Source organism: Histoplasma capsulatum, genomic scaffold, assembly GCF_000149585.1.
Source record: "Histoplasma capsulatum NAm1 scaffold_3 genomic scaffold, whole genome shotgun sequence".
NCBI lineage: Eukaryota > Fungi > Ascomycota > Eurotiomycetes > Onygenales > Ajellomycetaceae > Histoplasma > Histoplasma mississippiense.
The window spans coordinates 2,503,948-2,519,281 of NW_001813980.1; the positions used below are offsets into that span (position 1 = coordinate 2,503,948).

A 15,334-nucleotide genomic window follows, 5' to 3' on the forward strand; every position below is an offset into this window, starting at 1 on the left:
CACTGGGGTGAGTTCCGGTGAAATGAGGCTTGTTTTACCTATATTTATATATATGCACTGGTACGATTCTGAGGCTCAATCATTGATATGATCAGTTATTGAATTCATTAGATGAAGAAGTAATCTAAAAGCCCACGGGCCGATTGGAAACTCATTCTAGAAACTCGAAGAATATCGAAATAAATACATCCTAACTGTGCACAACATATATAAAAATCCATGAAAAGCTCTATCATACAAAAAAAAAAAAAAATAAATAAATAAAACCAAGCTGTAGTACAAGTGAAATGCTAGAGTTGGAAATTCTAAGCTGCTACATCGACAACTTCCGCAAACCATTGTTTTAACGCCAGACTCAAAATAGCCGGTAACTCCTGCACATCCCTAACCACCAGATAATATGAAAATGGAAATCCTTCCAGGTACCTCTTCATTTTCAACTTCATTTCTCCCGCCCCCGACCCATCAGGCTCGAAACTCGCTTGTGTTAGATCGAGGATGGAGCTCCCCTTCACTGCATCGACGATGATGAATACTATCATGATTCGTTCCTCTTGCGCTTGTCGAACTAGTCGGCGAATGGTCTCATGGTCTTCACAGATTCCATCTGATATGATGAGCTCCAGTTGCCAAAGGTCTTCACTCCCACTTGAGCGGGAGCGCTTCATTTTCGCCTCCCGGAACAAAGCAATTGAGTCTGAGATAAGTTTTCGAACATTTGTGCCAGTTTGCTTGTAGCTAAACTGCTGGAAGATTTGGACGCCTGCTTCAGAAGAGAAAGTTTTGCCAAATTCATGAGCCACACGGACGTGGTCCTCGTCCCCGAAACTGACAACGCAGAGATCCCCTGCTTCCAGCATACTTAGACTCTTTGTAATAAGAGCGAGCGTCTCGAAGGCAAGTTGTCCGCTACCGCTTTCGAGCATTGATTTACTGTCGTCAACCGCAAGCATGATCTGGTAACTTCGCTTCGAAGGGACGGATCGTCGCATCCAGATCTTATCACGCTTGTACTGGGATGCGATGTAGGGAATGATGCGCTTAATGTTAAGTCGTTTCCCGGTCCTAAAGTCGCCTCGCAGCTTGGTTGCCAGGGTGGGTGCGAGAATCAAGCGTAGCTGTTCAGTCAGCGCAAGTGACAGGTCGTGGGTAATTGATTCGTAGTGAGACCATAGGCGTCGGGCTTCCTCTGGAGAAGTCAACGGAGCCGATTCTGAGCCGACATGAAAGGAAGAAAGATGAGCATCCACGTCTTCCATCTCTTGAGAGTCCGATGTTTGGCTATCTTGATGGGTGGGATCATTTTCCGTAATCCTATCACCAGCAACATATGATCTCGATGTATTGTTCTCCGACAGACCTGGTTGCTGGTCCAAATCCATTCGATCTTCTAAAGACTGTTCTGCTGGAGGATTTTCAGGCTCTGTGGCATGTGAAGGGAATTCGCCTTCTTCCGGCCGTACATCAGATTCGACGGCGTTGCTTTGATCGAGGCTTTTCGCTTGTTCCTCGGTTGCCTGGCCAAGCGCTTGAGTGTCTGCGGCATCCTGATCATCCGCAAGATGCTCAAAGTCTGCATCTTCCATGTTGGCATCCTGATTTTCATTTTGGGAAGTGTCTTGATGGTCAGAAGCCTCCTGGATTTGACGTTGACGGCGGTGCCATTGCTCAAGAATGTCGCCGAGCTTTTTGAATGCTTGTGTTTGGGAGTCATCTAGCTTGCCATCATCTCTACCGCCAGATACATTTGTTGCTTCTTTGCCGTCTTCGCCCTGGTCAGCACTACCTTGTAGATTTTGCTCGTCTGCCTGGTCCTTGGAGCCATGTTCTTGAGTTGCTTTGCCAGAGTCTCCATGCTCTTGATTTTGATCTTGGTCGACACCTTGACCGACAGAAACCTCCTCACTCGGAGCGATATCCTCTGCATCTGCTTGGTTATCTGTCCTTTTCGATTCCAAGAGCTCGTCTCTTTCCTTTTCTTCTGTCCCGGTTTCGCTTTCCTCTTGGTGACATTCAACGCCTTCTTGTCCGTTGAGGTTTTCTTCTTTAACTTCGTTTGCGGGCTCTGTTTCACTTTCAGCTTGCTCTTGAGAGTCTAAATCTGGGTGATCATTAGATTCTTCAGGAGCATTTGGTTCACCTTCCCAGTTGCTCCTATTATCATCTGACAAATCACCAAGATCATCCTCAAAATCGGTGTCCTGTTTATCTTTGTCATCTTGACCATCGAGTTCCATGTCTTCGGGTAGATCAAGAATTGGTTCTTCCTTTGCATGTGGGTCGGTTGTATCCATGTCCTCCCTCCCAACAGCTTCCCCTTCATCGTCAGGAGGTTCTGATCCCTCGTTTTCGCTTTCGTCCCCATTTTTACTTTCATTTATTTTTTCATTCTTGTTAGCCGACGCCGCAGTTTTGTCTTCTGATTCTGCGTCCCCTTTTCCTTGTTCGTTTTCAGTATCTTTCTGATCTTGATCATTCGTTCCATCCCACATTTTTTCATCAACTGCGGATGCGTCTAGTCTATCAACACTACCGGTTTCTTCATCAAGGTCCATGTCATCCTCATCTTCTTTGTCTGAAAAACTTCCGTCATCTTTTTCTATTTCATCATCAAAATCACTCCTGTCCGCCTCAAGATCCTCTTGGTCCATATTGACAGCATCAACTCCTGTGTCCTTATCCTCTTTGTCTCCATCCATTTGTTGTTTTTCTTGAGCCAGGTCAGCCAAGTCCTCGTCATCTTGAACGTCTTTGCTAATATCCTCAGCACCTTCTCCATCGCCAAGTCCAGTCCCAGTCTCCAACTTGTCAGACTTACCGTGCTCTCCAGCGTTCTCAGGAGGAGCACAGAAACCTTCCGACGCAATCTGGTTAAACGACTTCGCTAAGAGATATGACATTTTGCACGTTTCTCGGTGTAGTGCAGAATACCGGTGGAGGATATCAGTACATATTGACTGGTATTGTTCGGCAATTGGCATGATTGCTGATATCGCTGCGCCAACAACAGCAAGAGAATTCGAATCCTTCTCCGATACATGCCGAATCCGGGCTAGAACACATCGTATGTCGTCAACAATATCAGCCATGTGGAGCTCTGCACATGCTTTCGATATAACTTGTTCGGTTTTCACTAGCCAGGCGGGAATATCCTTTGAAGGAGGGGCGGTGGACAAGGACGAACTAATTTTTTGCATCACAACAAAAATTTTGTCCATCACTGTGAAGAGGGAAGAGTCAAACTCTTCAAGTGAAATATTAATTTGGCCATTGGCTTCCCGTGTGCTTGCTGTGACTCCCAATTCAGTCCATGGAAGTATCTGTTCCAGAGCAAAGTTCAACTCAGGATGCACGTCAATCCATTTTAGTATATCGGCTCTCACGTTTGAAACTAACATCCGAACACTTGAAAATAGTTTTTCGTGGGTGCCGGTAGACAATCCCGGGGGTAGAATTTTTAGATCTTCGATTGAGACAAGTAGGTTGTTCAAGCGGATTTTCCAATCATTCAATGCCTCCAGGACTTCCGACGAACCAATTCCCGCAAAATATCCATGGATTTGAAGCGTTGAATTGCAAACACCAAGGATGGTAGAAAGCCACCGGAGCGTTCCTCGGAGATCACGACGATCGGAGAGGAGGTAGTCGCTATTTGGCAAGAGGGAGCTGCGAAGATCGGATACGTTCCTCATTTGCTGCAGCGTGAGTTCAACCGCAGTTAAGTTCTCTAATCTTAATGATAGAGTTTCCCTTTGCTTCAAAGCCCAATGTAGAAGACCTTCTATGAACCCCGCACTTCTAGTAGCCTCAACGTTGCTAAGATCTTCAGAGTACTCGACAGATGAAATGCGAACACGAGGCACTAGATCCAAAAATTTATGAAAGTAGGAGTCTGCGCTTTTAACATGAGACAAGCCAGCAGAAATTGTGAGAGGGAGTGTAGAGGAAAGGACGGACGCAACCGATCTTTGGCTTTCGAGAATGTCAGTCCCAACATTAGAACGAATGCCCATGAATCGGAGATCTTTCAGTTTTTCTGCGTAGAACCGCCGCTTTTGACCTTTGAGGTGCTGAACATCATGCTTATTGTCTTCCGTGAGTGTCTTCGGTGTCTGAGATTTAAATTCGGCAATGGTATCAATTATGTCACGAGTGAATGCATCGAGCTCCTGATGGGCTTGTAAACCATTTAGAGAGTTCTCATATACACGCTGCATGCTCCTGACTGCAGCATCAGGATCTGTGAATCGCATGGGCTTCTGACTCCATGATTGAATATTTTCATGACACACACGAAGGGCAACGGGTGAAACTGGATTGGGTAGTGTCACACGATTATCTGAGAATGATTCTGCTTTATCCGGAAGGCTAGAGAGTCCCTTCGACAATAAGCTCTCTGAGGATTGGCTGAGAAGACTGCGATACTTTCTCACAACCTTGAACAACTTGTTGTGGGAGCGACGTGCGCTTTCTCTAAGAGCATTGATATTAGTGTCCTTCCAGATTGCCAGCTGAATCGTTTGTTGTATGTCACGTTCTAGTGTTTTTCTACCGTCACCGAGCGATTTTTCAAAAACAGATACAAATGGGAAGTAGTGATGAAGGAGGTTGTCAATAGCAGCGCTCAATTGGTCCAGAGCCGGGAAGTCCAAAGCATAGAGTGTCAGAAGCATTTTGAACTTTTCAATGAGTTGCAGCCTAGACTTGTATTGGCCCATTGGAGTGGAGCAAATAAATTTCTCGAGGGTAGTGATGAGTTCGACGGAGTGTTCGATCAAAGGCTGTCCGTCTTGAACTAGCTGTAACGGGGCCGCAATTATCACATCATACGCAACAAACCACCAAGCACTCGCATCTTCGCTGCACTTTTCATCTTCGATGTCCAAAAGCCGAGACCAGGTGGATAATTCAATGCGCCGCCAACTTATGAGTAGAGCCGTTATATTATCATAGCATTGAGTGACAGAGAAATTTTTACTCGCGACAGCCTGCCACTCATAAATGAATGAATGAAGTTTCTCTGCTTTAGTGATAAATTTGGCTAGAGGCTCTCGGTGGTTGAATTGGAAAATCTCGGAGCAACAGCGAATAACATCCGCAATTGTAGCGTGTTCAGGCCACGAATTTTGGAGTTCTTTAAAACGCACGCTAATAGTTTCAACTAGATCGGCGAGCTTCTTGACCTCTACCAAGTTCGGGCTTGAATAAAAGTTGTAAGATGTTGGTTGTTTAATAGACTTTACATCGTCTAGGAATAAAATCGCCCCTAGCAGATGTGATTTGGGGTCCATGATTGGGATATCTGTTGAGCTTTTCGCCATGTTAATACCAAGTAGTTTCGTGGAGTCTAACAACAATCGCTTTACTGTGGACTCTTTGTCGAGGTCTGAGAATAAATTGTTGAGTATATGAGAAAGCCTTAGGGAAATAGTTTTGACATCGAATTGTGCCAGTGTTCCAATTTCAAGGTCATCCTCAATCGTGCCGTCGAACTTTGGGAAAAGTTGAGAAACCTCGGCAGCTTCTATTTCCTGATCATCCTCAAACGATCCTCGATAACGGTATAAGTTCGACATTTCATAGTGTTTATTTTGGTCATCTTCTAGCTGCTGTTTCCAGATACTGGAAAAGTCCTCAAAAGTGTCGCGGAGAAGTTGGCGATTTGCAGCAGTTGAAAGAGTTTCAGGGTCCGTATTTTGAAAGACCCATAGAATAGAAAGTCGTTGTAGTCCGATGTCGACCTTCTCCGAGTTAGACAGTCGAGAGGGGCGATGTTGCAGATCGGGGAGTGATACTCTTCTGCAGCTCATTAAGGGTGTAATCTGGCTCATAGCATGTATGAAACCTTGCTCCAAATGGGAATGAAGGTCAGAACACTGAACCAAGTCCACTCCGAGATGCAGGATCTCCAGGAATCGGATGACAGGAATGACAACATCTTCGTACGCTTTATAATTTGTGGTGAGGCGAAGACATATTTGCTGGATATTTTTCTGGAGAAGTTCGCCTTGTTGCTTGGTTGTATTGGCAAGGTCTGGGTTGGCTGAATCCTGAAGGGAACGAAGTATACCATCTGGATTCAAGTTCACAACTGAATTTAGAAGGTTGGAAAATTCTCCCTGTAATTCACCAATCTGGGAAGGCTGTGGTCGAATAACTGGGGGCGAAGGTGGTATGTCACCCAACAACCGGAGCTCCTCTTGGGCGATCCGAATACGTATGCTCGACTCTTGCCCAGAAAATGATAACTCATATGCTTTCAATGCATTAAGCTTCTTATTCTTCTCCTGGACGCGTTGTGTGTATCGGTGTCTCTGAACAGCCAAGCCAAGGGACGGGTCGAAAGGTCTGTTTGGGACAAAGAACCGAAGGCATGCCATAGCAAGGTGGATACAGGCGGCTCCCAGTTGAAGGTGATTAGTAGTGCCCGTTTTACCACATATGCCAACTAAAGAAGATACAATTTTATTGAATGATCTCGACGCAAATTCATTGAAATAGTGAAGTTTGTCAGAATTATCTCGCAATTTAAGTGGTGGTATTTGGGTATTGACAAGACCGCTGAGGTCTGAATCACGAACAAGCGTGTCTAGGTATGATGCAGCGCTTCCGAGTGACACGGGGTCGATCAAATCCCCATGACAACGCAAAAGCTCTTGAAGGAGCCTAGCTAATTGCTTCTGGAGGATATCAAGTTGATCGCGCGCGATTTGGTCAGTGCTTGAACATAAGCCGTTCGCGATGAAGTCAAGTTCAGAATTCAGTATGTTCATTCCTTTCACCGGCACAATTCCAAGAGAGGCTAGTTTCGCGATTAATGATAGCGAGAAAATTCCACGAAGTGCCAGCGGTTTGCTTGAGTCGTTTTGGAAGCCTGAAAAACGCGATACTCTTGAGAGGAGATCTGGGACAGGATTTCCTAGAGTTGACATATCATGAGGGTAAGACGGACGTCCCGCGAGTAGCTGCAATACATCCGAGAGGCCATAATTTATGGTCTCCGTAGCTGACTTGCTGATGTCAATGAAATCACGATACTGTGAAAGTGCTTCAAACTCTAAGGAAAAATAGGGGGGTGATACTGGGCCGGAATCCAGCACTCGAGCTTCAAGGTCATCGATTACATGCTGAAGATCCTGGAATTAGGTCAGCTTAATACTCGAAAAAAAGTAGGAACCTTGGCTGCATACATGGATCAGACCAACTCCGTCCGCGCCTTGTAGCATTGAAATCTGTGCTTGGACTAGTGAGTGACGCATCTCGCCAAGTTGCGAAAAGGGCAAATTCGTTTTCAAAGTAATAAGATCAAATCTGGCAGCAATGTGTTGCAAATCCACCATTGACTTCAAATGAGCAGGGTCGGTTGGTGTCGCTGGCCTCCACTGATCCCATATCCTTTGCATGCTTTGCCCTGTTGTCAAGCCCCAGTTGATACGAAACATATCAAGTGATTCAGACAGGACCCTGACAAGATCAAGCTTAATATCCCTAAAGCGAGAACAGAGAGATTGTCCAATTTGCAAATACGTTTGAAATAATCCTTCATCAAAATTATTGGTTTGCACGACACCAAAAATATCCCAGCACAACTCCAATATAGAACTGGCCATAGCACACACATCAACGGAACGCAAAACCTCATAATTGACCTTCTGAATGGTCTCACTCAAAGCCTGGATACAGCTAGAAAGATAAAAAGCCACCGGTTGGGTAGATTCCTTCATTAGGGTGGGGATCCTATTTGAAGCAACTGATCTTTCTAGTCTGCTCATTTCCGAAGGGTTTTTGTTGGAAAGGGAGTCACGAACTTGACAGAAGACTTGGTGGAAATGCCAAACGTCAAATTGAATCTCTTGGAGTTTGGCTAGTTTTGCTAAGAGAACTTGCGATTCTGGAATAATACAAGCCACAGCTCGGGGCTCGTTGATCAATGGATGCAGCGGCTGTTTGGTCTGTTAGCCAACAAAAACAGCATCAGCGGAGAAATCAATTACCAACCTCAATCCCATAGCGAAAGCTTGAAAATTTATGTTCATTCCAACTTCCATCGCATAGAAAATCCTTCAAAGAAGAAAGGGTATCACGACTTAAAAAAGTACTGTAGCGATCAAACGTCTGGTACATAACTGTAGAAGGATGCCTATTCGCAACCCAAATATCAATAGAAGTGGATGATTGCTGGAGCCTGCGAAAATCGTGCGGAGCCAAGTGATCAAGAAAAACTTCGTGTTCATTTTGTCCTAATTCCGAATCCAATCGTTGGTGTGAGAGACCTTGACCGCAGCGAATGCGGTAAATTGACGATTCTGAGGTATAAAAGATTCCTTGAGTCGTAGGCGTACCGCCGGTGACTCCGGGCTGCAGACATATTTCGATAGCCCGATTCCTCATTGCTCTTGACAACTCTCCATGACGAGGATCCATAGTGAGAAACAGTCGAAAATTTGGGTGTGGCTTCACCACTTTTGCAGTGCCATCTCCAGTCCTTTGCTCATTGATAACTAAATACCCGTTCGGTTCCATGAGTGAATTTAGTCGATCTAAAACGGAGGGATTACAGAGGTTGGCATTGTCAAGGACCACCCAATCACCTTTCTGGACTGATTGGACAAATATGCCTTCCGTCCATTCGAAGCCGATCGTCTGGTTAACAAAGGATGATTTTAGCAGTGTTTTAGAACGATTGTAAAACTCTGTGAAGCTCGGATGTAATCCCTTGAGTGAAATTCTATGAAGTGCCTCCGAAATGGTTTCAAGATTAGATGACCCGCTCTTGACGTCTTGGTAAAGTTGCACAAGCTCACTTTCCATACCGGTCTGTTCGGTTGCGGTGTATGTAGAAACAACTTGATTTTGCAAAAGCTGGTTCAATTCATCCATGAAACTTAGCAGATGGCGGTCATTGTCTACCTGCTCAAAGCCCCCGACAAGATCCATAGTATCAGTGTCCGCGTTTAGGGACAATTCCACAAGCTTGCAGCCACTCAAAGTGGCAAGCTTCCGCAAAATGGTCGTCTTCCCACATCCTGATGTGCCCACGAGAATACTGGGCCATCCTTGCTCTATGCACAATGCCAATGATTCCATAATTGCTAGATCGCCGGTGAGTATCTTCATCTGAGGATCATTGAAATTTTGCACCAGCGGGTCGCGTTGAAGTACACTAAGGCCAACTTGGTATTGCGACACGCTCAGGTTATGGAAATAGCTTTTAACAACAGGTGTCGATCGGAAGACATCCTCGTACAATGACAAAACGAGGGATCTGTCACCATGTGTGCGAAATCTCTGGCTAATCACAACATCGAGGAACTGAGAAGGAGAAACTCGGATTGGAGTGGATTCAAGAAGTCTGAGCCATCTTGAAATATCTCGCAAATTTATTTCCCAAGGTCCTCCAGTAGTTCCCAGGAGTCGTTCGTTCGTTATTTTAATATTTAACGAAGAGACAAATTCAACTAGCTGTTGTATCTCCCTTTCAGGAGCAAGAGGAGACAACCGTTTACAGATCATCTTTAAGTCGTCATCACTAAACGAGTCTGCATATACAACTGTAAATCGATTCACGAACGATGCAGGAAGACCTTTTCTCCCACCTCCTTGGTGGTGAGGGTTTTGCGCTGCAAATAAAACAAAGTCGGGGTGCCGTTTAAACGTTTGGTCCAACTCCGCCACGTAAACTTGTTGACGGTGGTCTAAACAGGAATTCAAACCTTCCAGAACAGACTGTGATGCAAGGTTCATCTCGTCCAGGAGAACCCAACCACCAGTCTGCATAGCTCGTAGAAACGGAGCATCACTCCAAGCGAAATTTCCCATGTCGCCACCTTCAACAGGCACATCTGATCCAAATAAATCCGTTAGATCAGTCTGGTCAGAAAGATTGATTCGAGTAAGCGGTTTCCCAAGACATTGTGCCAAAGCAGCAACAAGGGTGGTTTTTCCAACGCCAGGACTACCCTCAAGCAGAATAGGCTTTGTTAACTGAAGACCTCGGGCAATCCTCAGCGAGTTGGCAACTGTAGTCGGTGCTTCTAAGGAAAATGTGGGATCATGCTCGGAATGAGTGCTCATCTCCAGAACGAATGGGCCAATTCTCATATTGTTGTCTTCCATAGATATAGTAGTTGCTTGGTAATAGATAGAGACAGCGTCAAAACCAAAAATTTCACCCAATCTCTCAAGACATTTAAGTCGATCGTGTTTGAGATTTGCCGGGCCTGAAACAAACATGGCAGAAGGGTTGGCACCCAGTGTATCTATATACACCAGAGCCGCCCCATGGACCACCGCAGCAGCTTGATCGAGATCTTTGCATTGGTTTACAAAACCAACCCATGCTAACAAATCACGAATGGATATTGATGTTGATGAAGTGCTCTGGGAAGTTTCTTTGAACCATCTTGCAAACGCTAACATTGCGCTTGGGGCATTTGAGATTGGTGATACGAGTTTTGAAGACAAGATGGGAAGGATATCTTCAGCTTCTGAGAGCTGAGGCACCCAAATTTCGGTAAGACGGTTCCTGAGCGCTGCAGACAGTTCCCTTTTTCCGTAGTCGCCTCCTGGGTTCATTGTTGCTAAAAACTGGAAACCATCCTTCGCAACTACCAAATTTATAGGCCCCTTTTCTGCAAGGAGCAAAGACCGGTGAGGCTCGAGAACACTATTTAGACGCTCTAAAACGGAGTCGTCTGCGAGTGAAATTTCGTCAAGGAGGAAATGCTGACCGCATTCCATTGCCGTTATAAGACTACCATTAGACCACTCGAATAACGCTTTCGCTCTTGTCATATTTTCTCGTATACGATTGATCAAATTTGGTTCACACATATCTAGTGCCTGGGAATTTAGCTCAGAAAATACTGTTGTTAGCTTGTCAATCGAGTTATCGCTGCTTTCATCATATGCATCGATGGATTTCAAGACTGCGGACAGGTCTGCTAAAAGCTGTGCTTCGATTGTGGATCTATTTCTCAACGGCCTCTGTGCACCAACGATGTCTCCTGTCTCGAGGTTAACATGAGCGTTAATGGTAAAAAGCTGCTTTCCATATATTTCTGCAATAGCTTGACAAATTTGCGTTTTGCCACATCCAGTTTCCCCAACGAGCAGCACAGGTTCGTTGTGTTCAATTGCCTGCGAAACAAGAATAAATACCCGTCTCATCGCTTGAGTCCATATTATACTTGTTGGGGCAGTTGCTGAAAGCTGTTGAAGACGCGCATCCAAGCACCGGGAACTATAAATGGCGGTCTGATCGAGTTTTACTCGCATAACTTCCTCTATTACCTCCTTTACAGCTGCCCTCTCTTGAGGATTTCTTACCCTCTCTGCCAATAGCATAAAACCATTCACAGCCAATTGTTCGCGATCATCAGCGCGCCGTTGGGCCCATCGAAAAAGATCACGGAGGGTAGCAAAGCTGTTTCGTTGCTCGAATAAGCGGCTGGATTGTCGTAGCAGTGAAAGCTTTCGGTAAACAGACACTATTCTAGCACAGAATGATGGAGGAATTTGAGATCGTTCCTTGAGAATATATTCCAGTTCGTCCTCAGGAATATCATCGAAATGGAGTTCAAGGAATCGATTTCGAAAAGCACGTGAAAGGACCTTTCGGCCGCCATAGAGACCAGCAGGATTTTGAGTAGCAAACAGCATAAAGTTCGGGTTTGGGCGGATGACTTCTTGGGATTCAGGTAAAAATAATTCTCTATTGTCATCAAGAAGGCGGTTGAGAGCTTCCAGGACATCAGTGGGCGCTAGGTTAAGTTCATCTAACACAATCCAGTAGCCGTTCCTTAGGGCCTCAACCAGTATTCCTTCTTGATACTTCAAGCTGCCATCTTCACCGGATACGTATGAACCCAAATATTCCTGGAGGTCAGTATGTTCATGGTTGTTGATTCGGACAAATCTGTTGCCAGAAATTTTGGCAAGGTATTCCACCATGCTGGTTTTCCCAGAGGAGGTTGGGCCTTGTAATAAAATCGGAAACAGTCTCGTAGAGCTCGCTCTCACTAAATTCATTAAATTCCTTTCAATGAAAGGAGTGATAATGTAGTGTGGTTGGGATTCTAGCGGAAATTCTCCCTGTCTCATCCAGTAATGTTTGAATTGAACATAGGTTGCACCGTCATTCGGTGGTTTGGGAGTCTGCGATAGTATAGATCGGGAATTTTTAAGGCTCCCAAATATATGTTGATCCAAAAGGGGGATAATTTGGAGCTTGGATGCCTTGCTGAGCAGCGTCAAAAAACTCATAGAAAACCCTTCGTACATCGCTCGTCGAAGCCCGTAGATATGCGCTTGATTTCTCACGTATATCAAGCAACGAACAAGAGTCCTGATGGTAAAATGTGGTTTCTGACCTGCTCCATCTGTCAACTTGTTGTCTACATTGAGCTTCTTCGTGTCAAGGTAAAGGCGAGCAAGGGAGATAGTAGCTTTCTCGTCCGCAATAGCCAACGACCCTAGGTAGGCACCTATCAATGTTATAAGGTCATCAATTTCGGTATCTGGTGAATTGACATATATCTCCGTAAATCTTGATCGTAAACCAGGAACCAAATCTCGTTTCCCAGCATCAGTTGCAGGGTTCATTGCCCCAAAAATTCGGAAATTTGAGTCGCCATAAATGCGTTCAACTTCCCCAGCTTCAGAAAGCAGGACAGATGGAGTGCCATCGCCTCCATAGTGAAGGAGGCTAGCAATGCTCTCTAAGGTGTCAGGAGAAGCTAAATTTATCTCGTCGAGTAAAACCCATTCACCATTCCTCAGCGCTTTGACTATCTTGCCTTGGACGAATGCGAATGCAAACTTGCTGTCGCCTTCAGAAACCCGGACCTCGAATTCCTTTAATTCTCTCGAAAAAGTGGCCCATTTTCCACGGAGGATGGTATATTTTGTGTCGTCAAGCTTTCTTTTCTTCGACGGTTGTTCCGAGACCACGTCCGTCAGTTCACTTTTACTTTTGTTCAAGGATTCAAAGATACCTGATGCCATCTTGATGGCCTCCTTAAGGATATTAACTAGACGTCGCCAATTGCCAGTTGTGACGCACTTTGCAACCGAGGCTAGAAATTTCAGGTTCTTTTTAGCAGAGAAGGTTGATTCGAACAATGAATTAAACTCGTCAACTAAGGGAACAGCAATCGATCGAACATTGACCGGCTTGAAACCACCTAGCAAGTCAGTGCTTTCACTCTGTTGCGACAAATTTACCACCGTCAAACGCTGGTGCAAGAGAGATGCAAGCTGTTGGATCACTGCTGTTTTGCCAATTCCAGTTTCTCCAACCAGTAAAACGGGCTCGGAGAGCTGCAACGCTGACGCAATTTGCTCCATTATCCTCAACGAAGCTCTTGTTGGTGCAAAAGTACTATGAGCTGCTGTTGAAGAGGACGACTTGCGCAGGCCAAGAGGTTTTCTTTTCTGGCAGCATTCTCTGCCAATCGTGACTGAGTGGGGAGAATCCAAATACTTAGGAGTCTGTTCGGACAGGCAAAAGTTCATACGCTGGGGAGATATCTGCATCCCTTCCGCAATAACTCCCGCCACGGTTGACTGGAGTAATCCTTTGGGGAAACAGGCTGCGAAAATGTCAACAGTATCCATAAAAAGTTCGTCATGAGTACCCTCTGGTACTGCCTCATAGCCAGTTTCACATCCAAGATTCCGCAACCGCCGTTCTATTCTATAACATAACTTCACCAAGTCACGGAGGTTCGGTAATCTGCCTGTCATGAACTTGCGAGACAGTGTGCCGTTAAATAGCGATGTGATGCGATCGAACGTAGTCATGATTATATCTACTCGAGGGGAAAGTAGCGGAAACCTCTGAATAATAACCTCTTTGACTTCTGACAAGGGCATTGATGCCACCTGAATGTGATTCCAGAGTCTACTTCCCAACATATTAGTTCCTGGGGTTATTTCTTTCCCGGCCGCATTGATAGTAGACCGCATGGTGGCAATAACCCTGAAGTTGTCAGCGCAACGGATGCGTTCTTTTCTGCTTGGTATTATAAGTTCCCTTTTCTCAATAAGCGGGAGGATAAGGCCAATAACTTCAGAGGGCGCACGATCCAGATCTTCAATCAAAACCCACCTACCCTCCCTGGCTGCTTTGGTTAAAACGCCAGGCTGCCAAGAAAATGAGCCAGCTTGAGGTGATGTCGAGTACAACCCCAATAGACTTTTAGAATCAGTTTGCTCATTTAGGTGAAGTGTAATCATGGAAGAAGAATGGCCCATTCGGTTGGCTGCCGCGTGTACGAGTGACGTTTTCCCAGAACCGGCCAGGCCGACGAGCAGCAACGGATCCATCGAGAGAAGCGAATTACCGAAACTGCGAAGGTTGCGTCGAACCGTTGGTGTTTCCACCAGGCAGGATGCTCCCATATTGTTTTTCGGATGGATGGTGGGAAGAAGAACCCCGCCGATTTCTGCAGTGTGACTCGTGAAAGAATTTCGAAATTCTTTGGTCCAAGTCTCCGTAACAGAATCATCGCGAGATATTCGCGCATTTTCTAGTTCTTCCTTTAATCCAGCCCATCGCTTCTCTTCCCAAATACTAAGGAGGCGGTAATCGATGGTTCGGTCTTCCCATGAGCCATTGATCGCTGTCCCATCATGATACTTGCTTATCATTTGTTCCAAGGAAGCATCTGCCGCACGCATATACAAGCAAAAACATCGGATTGCAAGGTATCTAATGACAGGGTTGTGATGACTGAGCAGTGACTGCAGTTGGGACACGGGCGTCATAGGTGAGAAGGTGTCCAAGTCGAAACTAAGAAGACGAAACAGAGCAACGAGAAACGCATGCAGAGTTCGACCTTCCATTTGTAACAGTTCAAACTGGTTTGACTCTGACAAGGATGGTAGGGCACTGCTCTTAAGGCGTTGGAAGACGGCATTGACAAATGGTCGAAGATATGGCGCAAAGGGTAAAATGCGTGCAAATGCAGTGGTAACTTGAACATAGTATTCATGGGAGTCCAAGCAAATCCACCTGGCAGCTAAATCCACAAATATTGGCTCATATAATGTGAATAGTTTGTTGGTATAATTTGGCTGTAATGCTGCAATTGACAGGGTATCAAGAAATGTTTCTGGAATTGAACTTCCTGTGCGCAGAATTTCTACCAGTTCGGGCGGTAGCTGCTTTAAAATCTGGGGATGCGGTAAAAGTACCCCATCGCTAGAAAGTTGTGCCATCTTGCAAGCCGCCCTACAAAGCCCTTTTCCTCCACCAGGGGCGGTATATCAAAATCACAAATTTCTCAGCCGAGAAATTTTCTTTTTCTTTTTTCTTCTTTTTTTTTTTTGA

General features: G+C 45.3%; 1 protein-coding gene across 1 annotated transcript; it reads right to left on the reverse strand.

Moving 5' to 3' along the window:
- Positions 1 to 305: 305 nt before the first annotated feature.
- Positions 306 to 15,222, reverse strand: HCAG_03898 (conserved hypothetical protein; the record flags this gene model as incomplete). The annotated part of the gene is made up of 4 exons (XM_001541750.1): positions 306 to 7,136; positions 7,191 to 7,943; positions 7,999 to 8,126; positions 8,343 to 15,222. The coding sequence occupies 4 exons, from the start codon at positions 15,220 to 15,222 to the stop codon at positions 306 to 308; spliced, it is 14,592 nt and encodes a 4,863-aa protein (XP_001541800.1).
- Between the last annotated feature and the right edge of the window lie 112 nt (positions 15,223 to 15,334).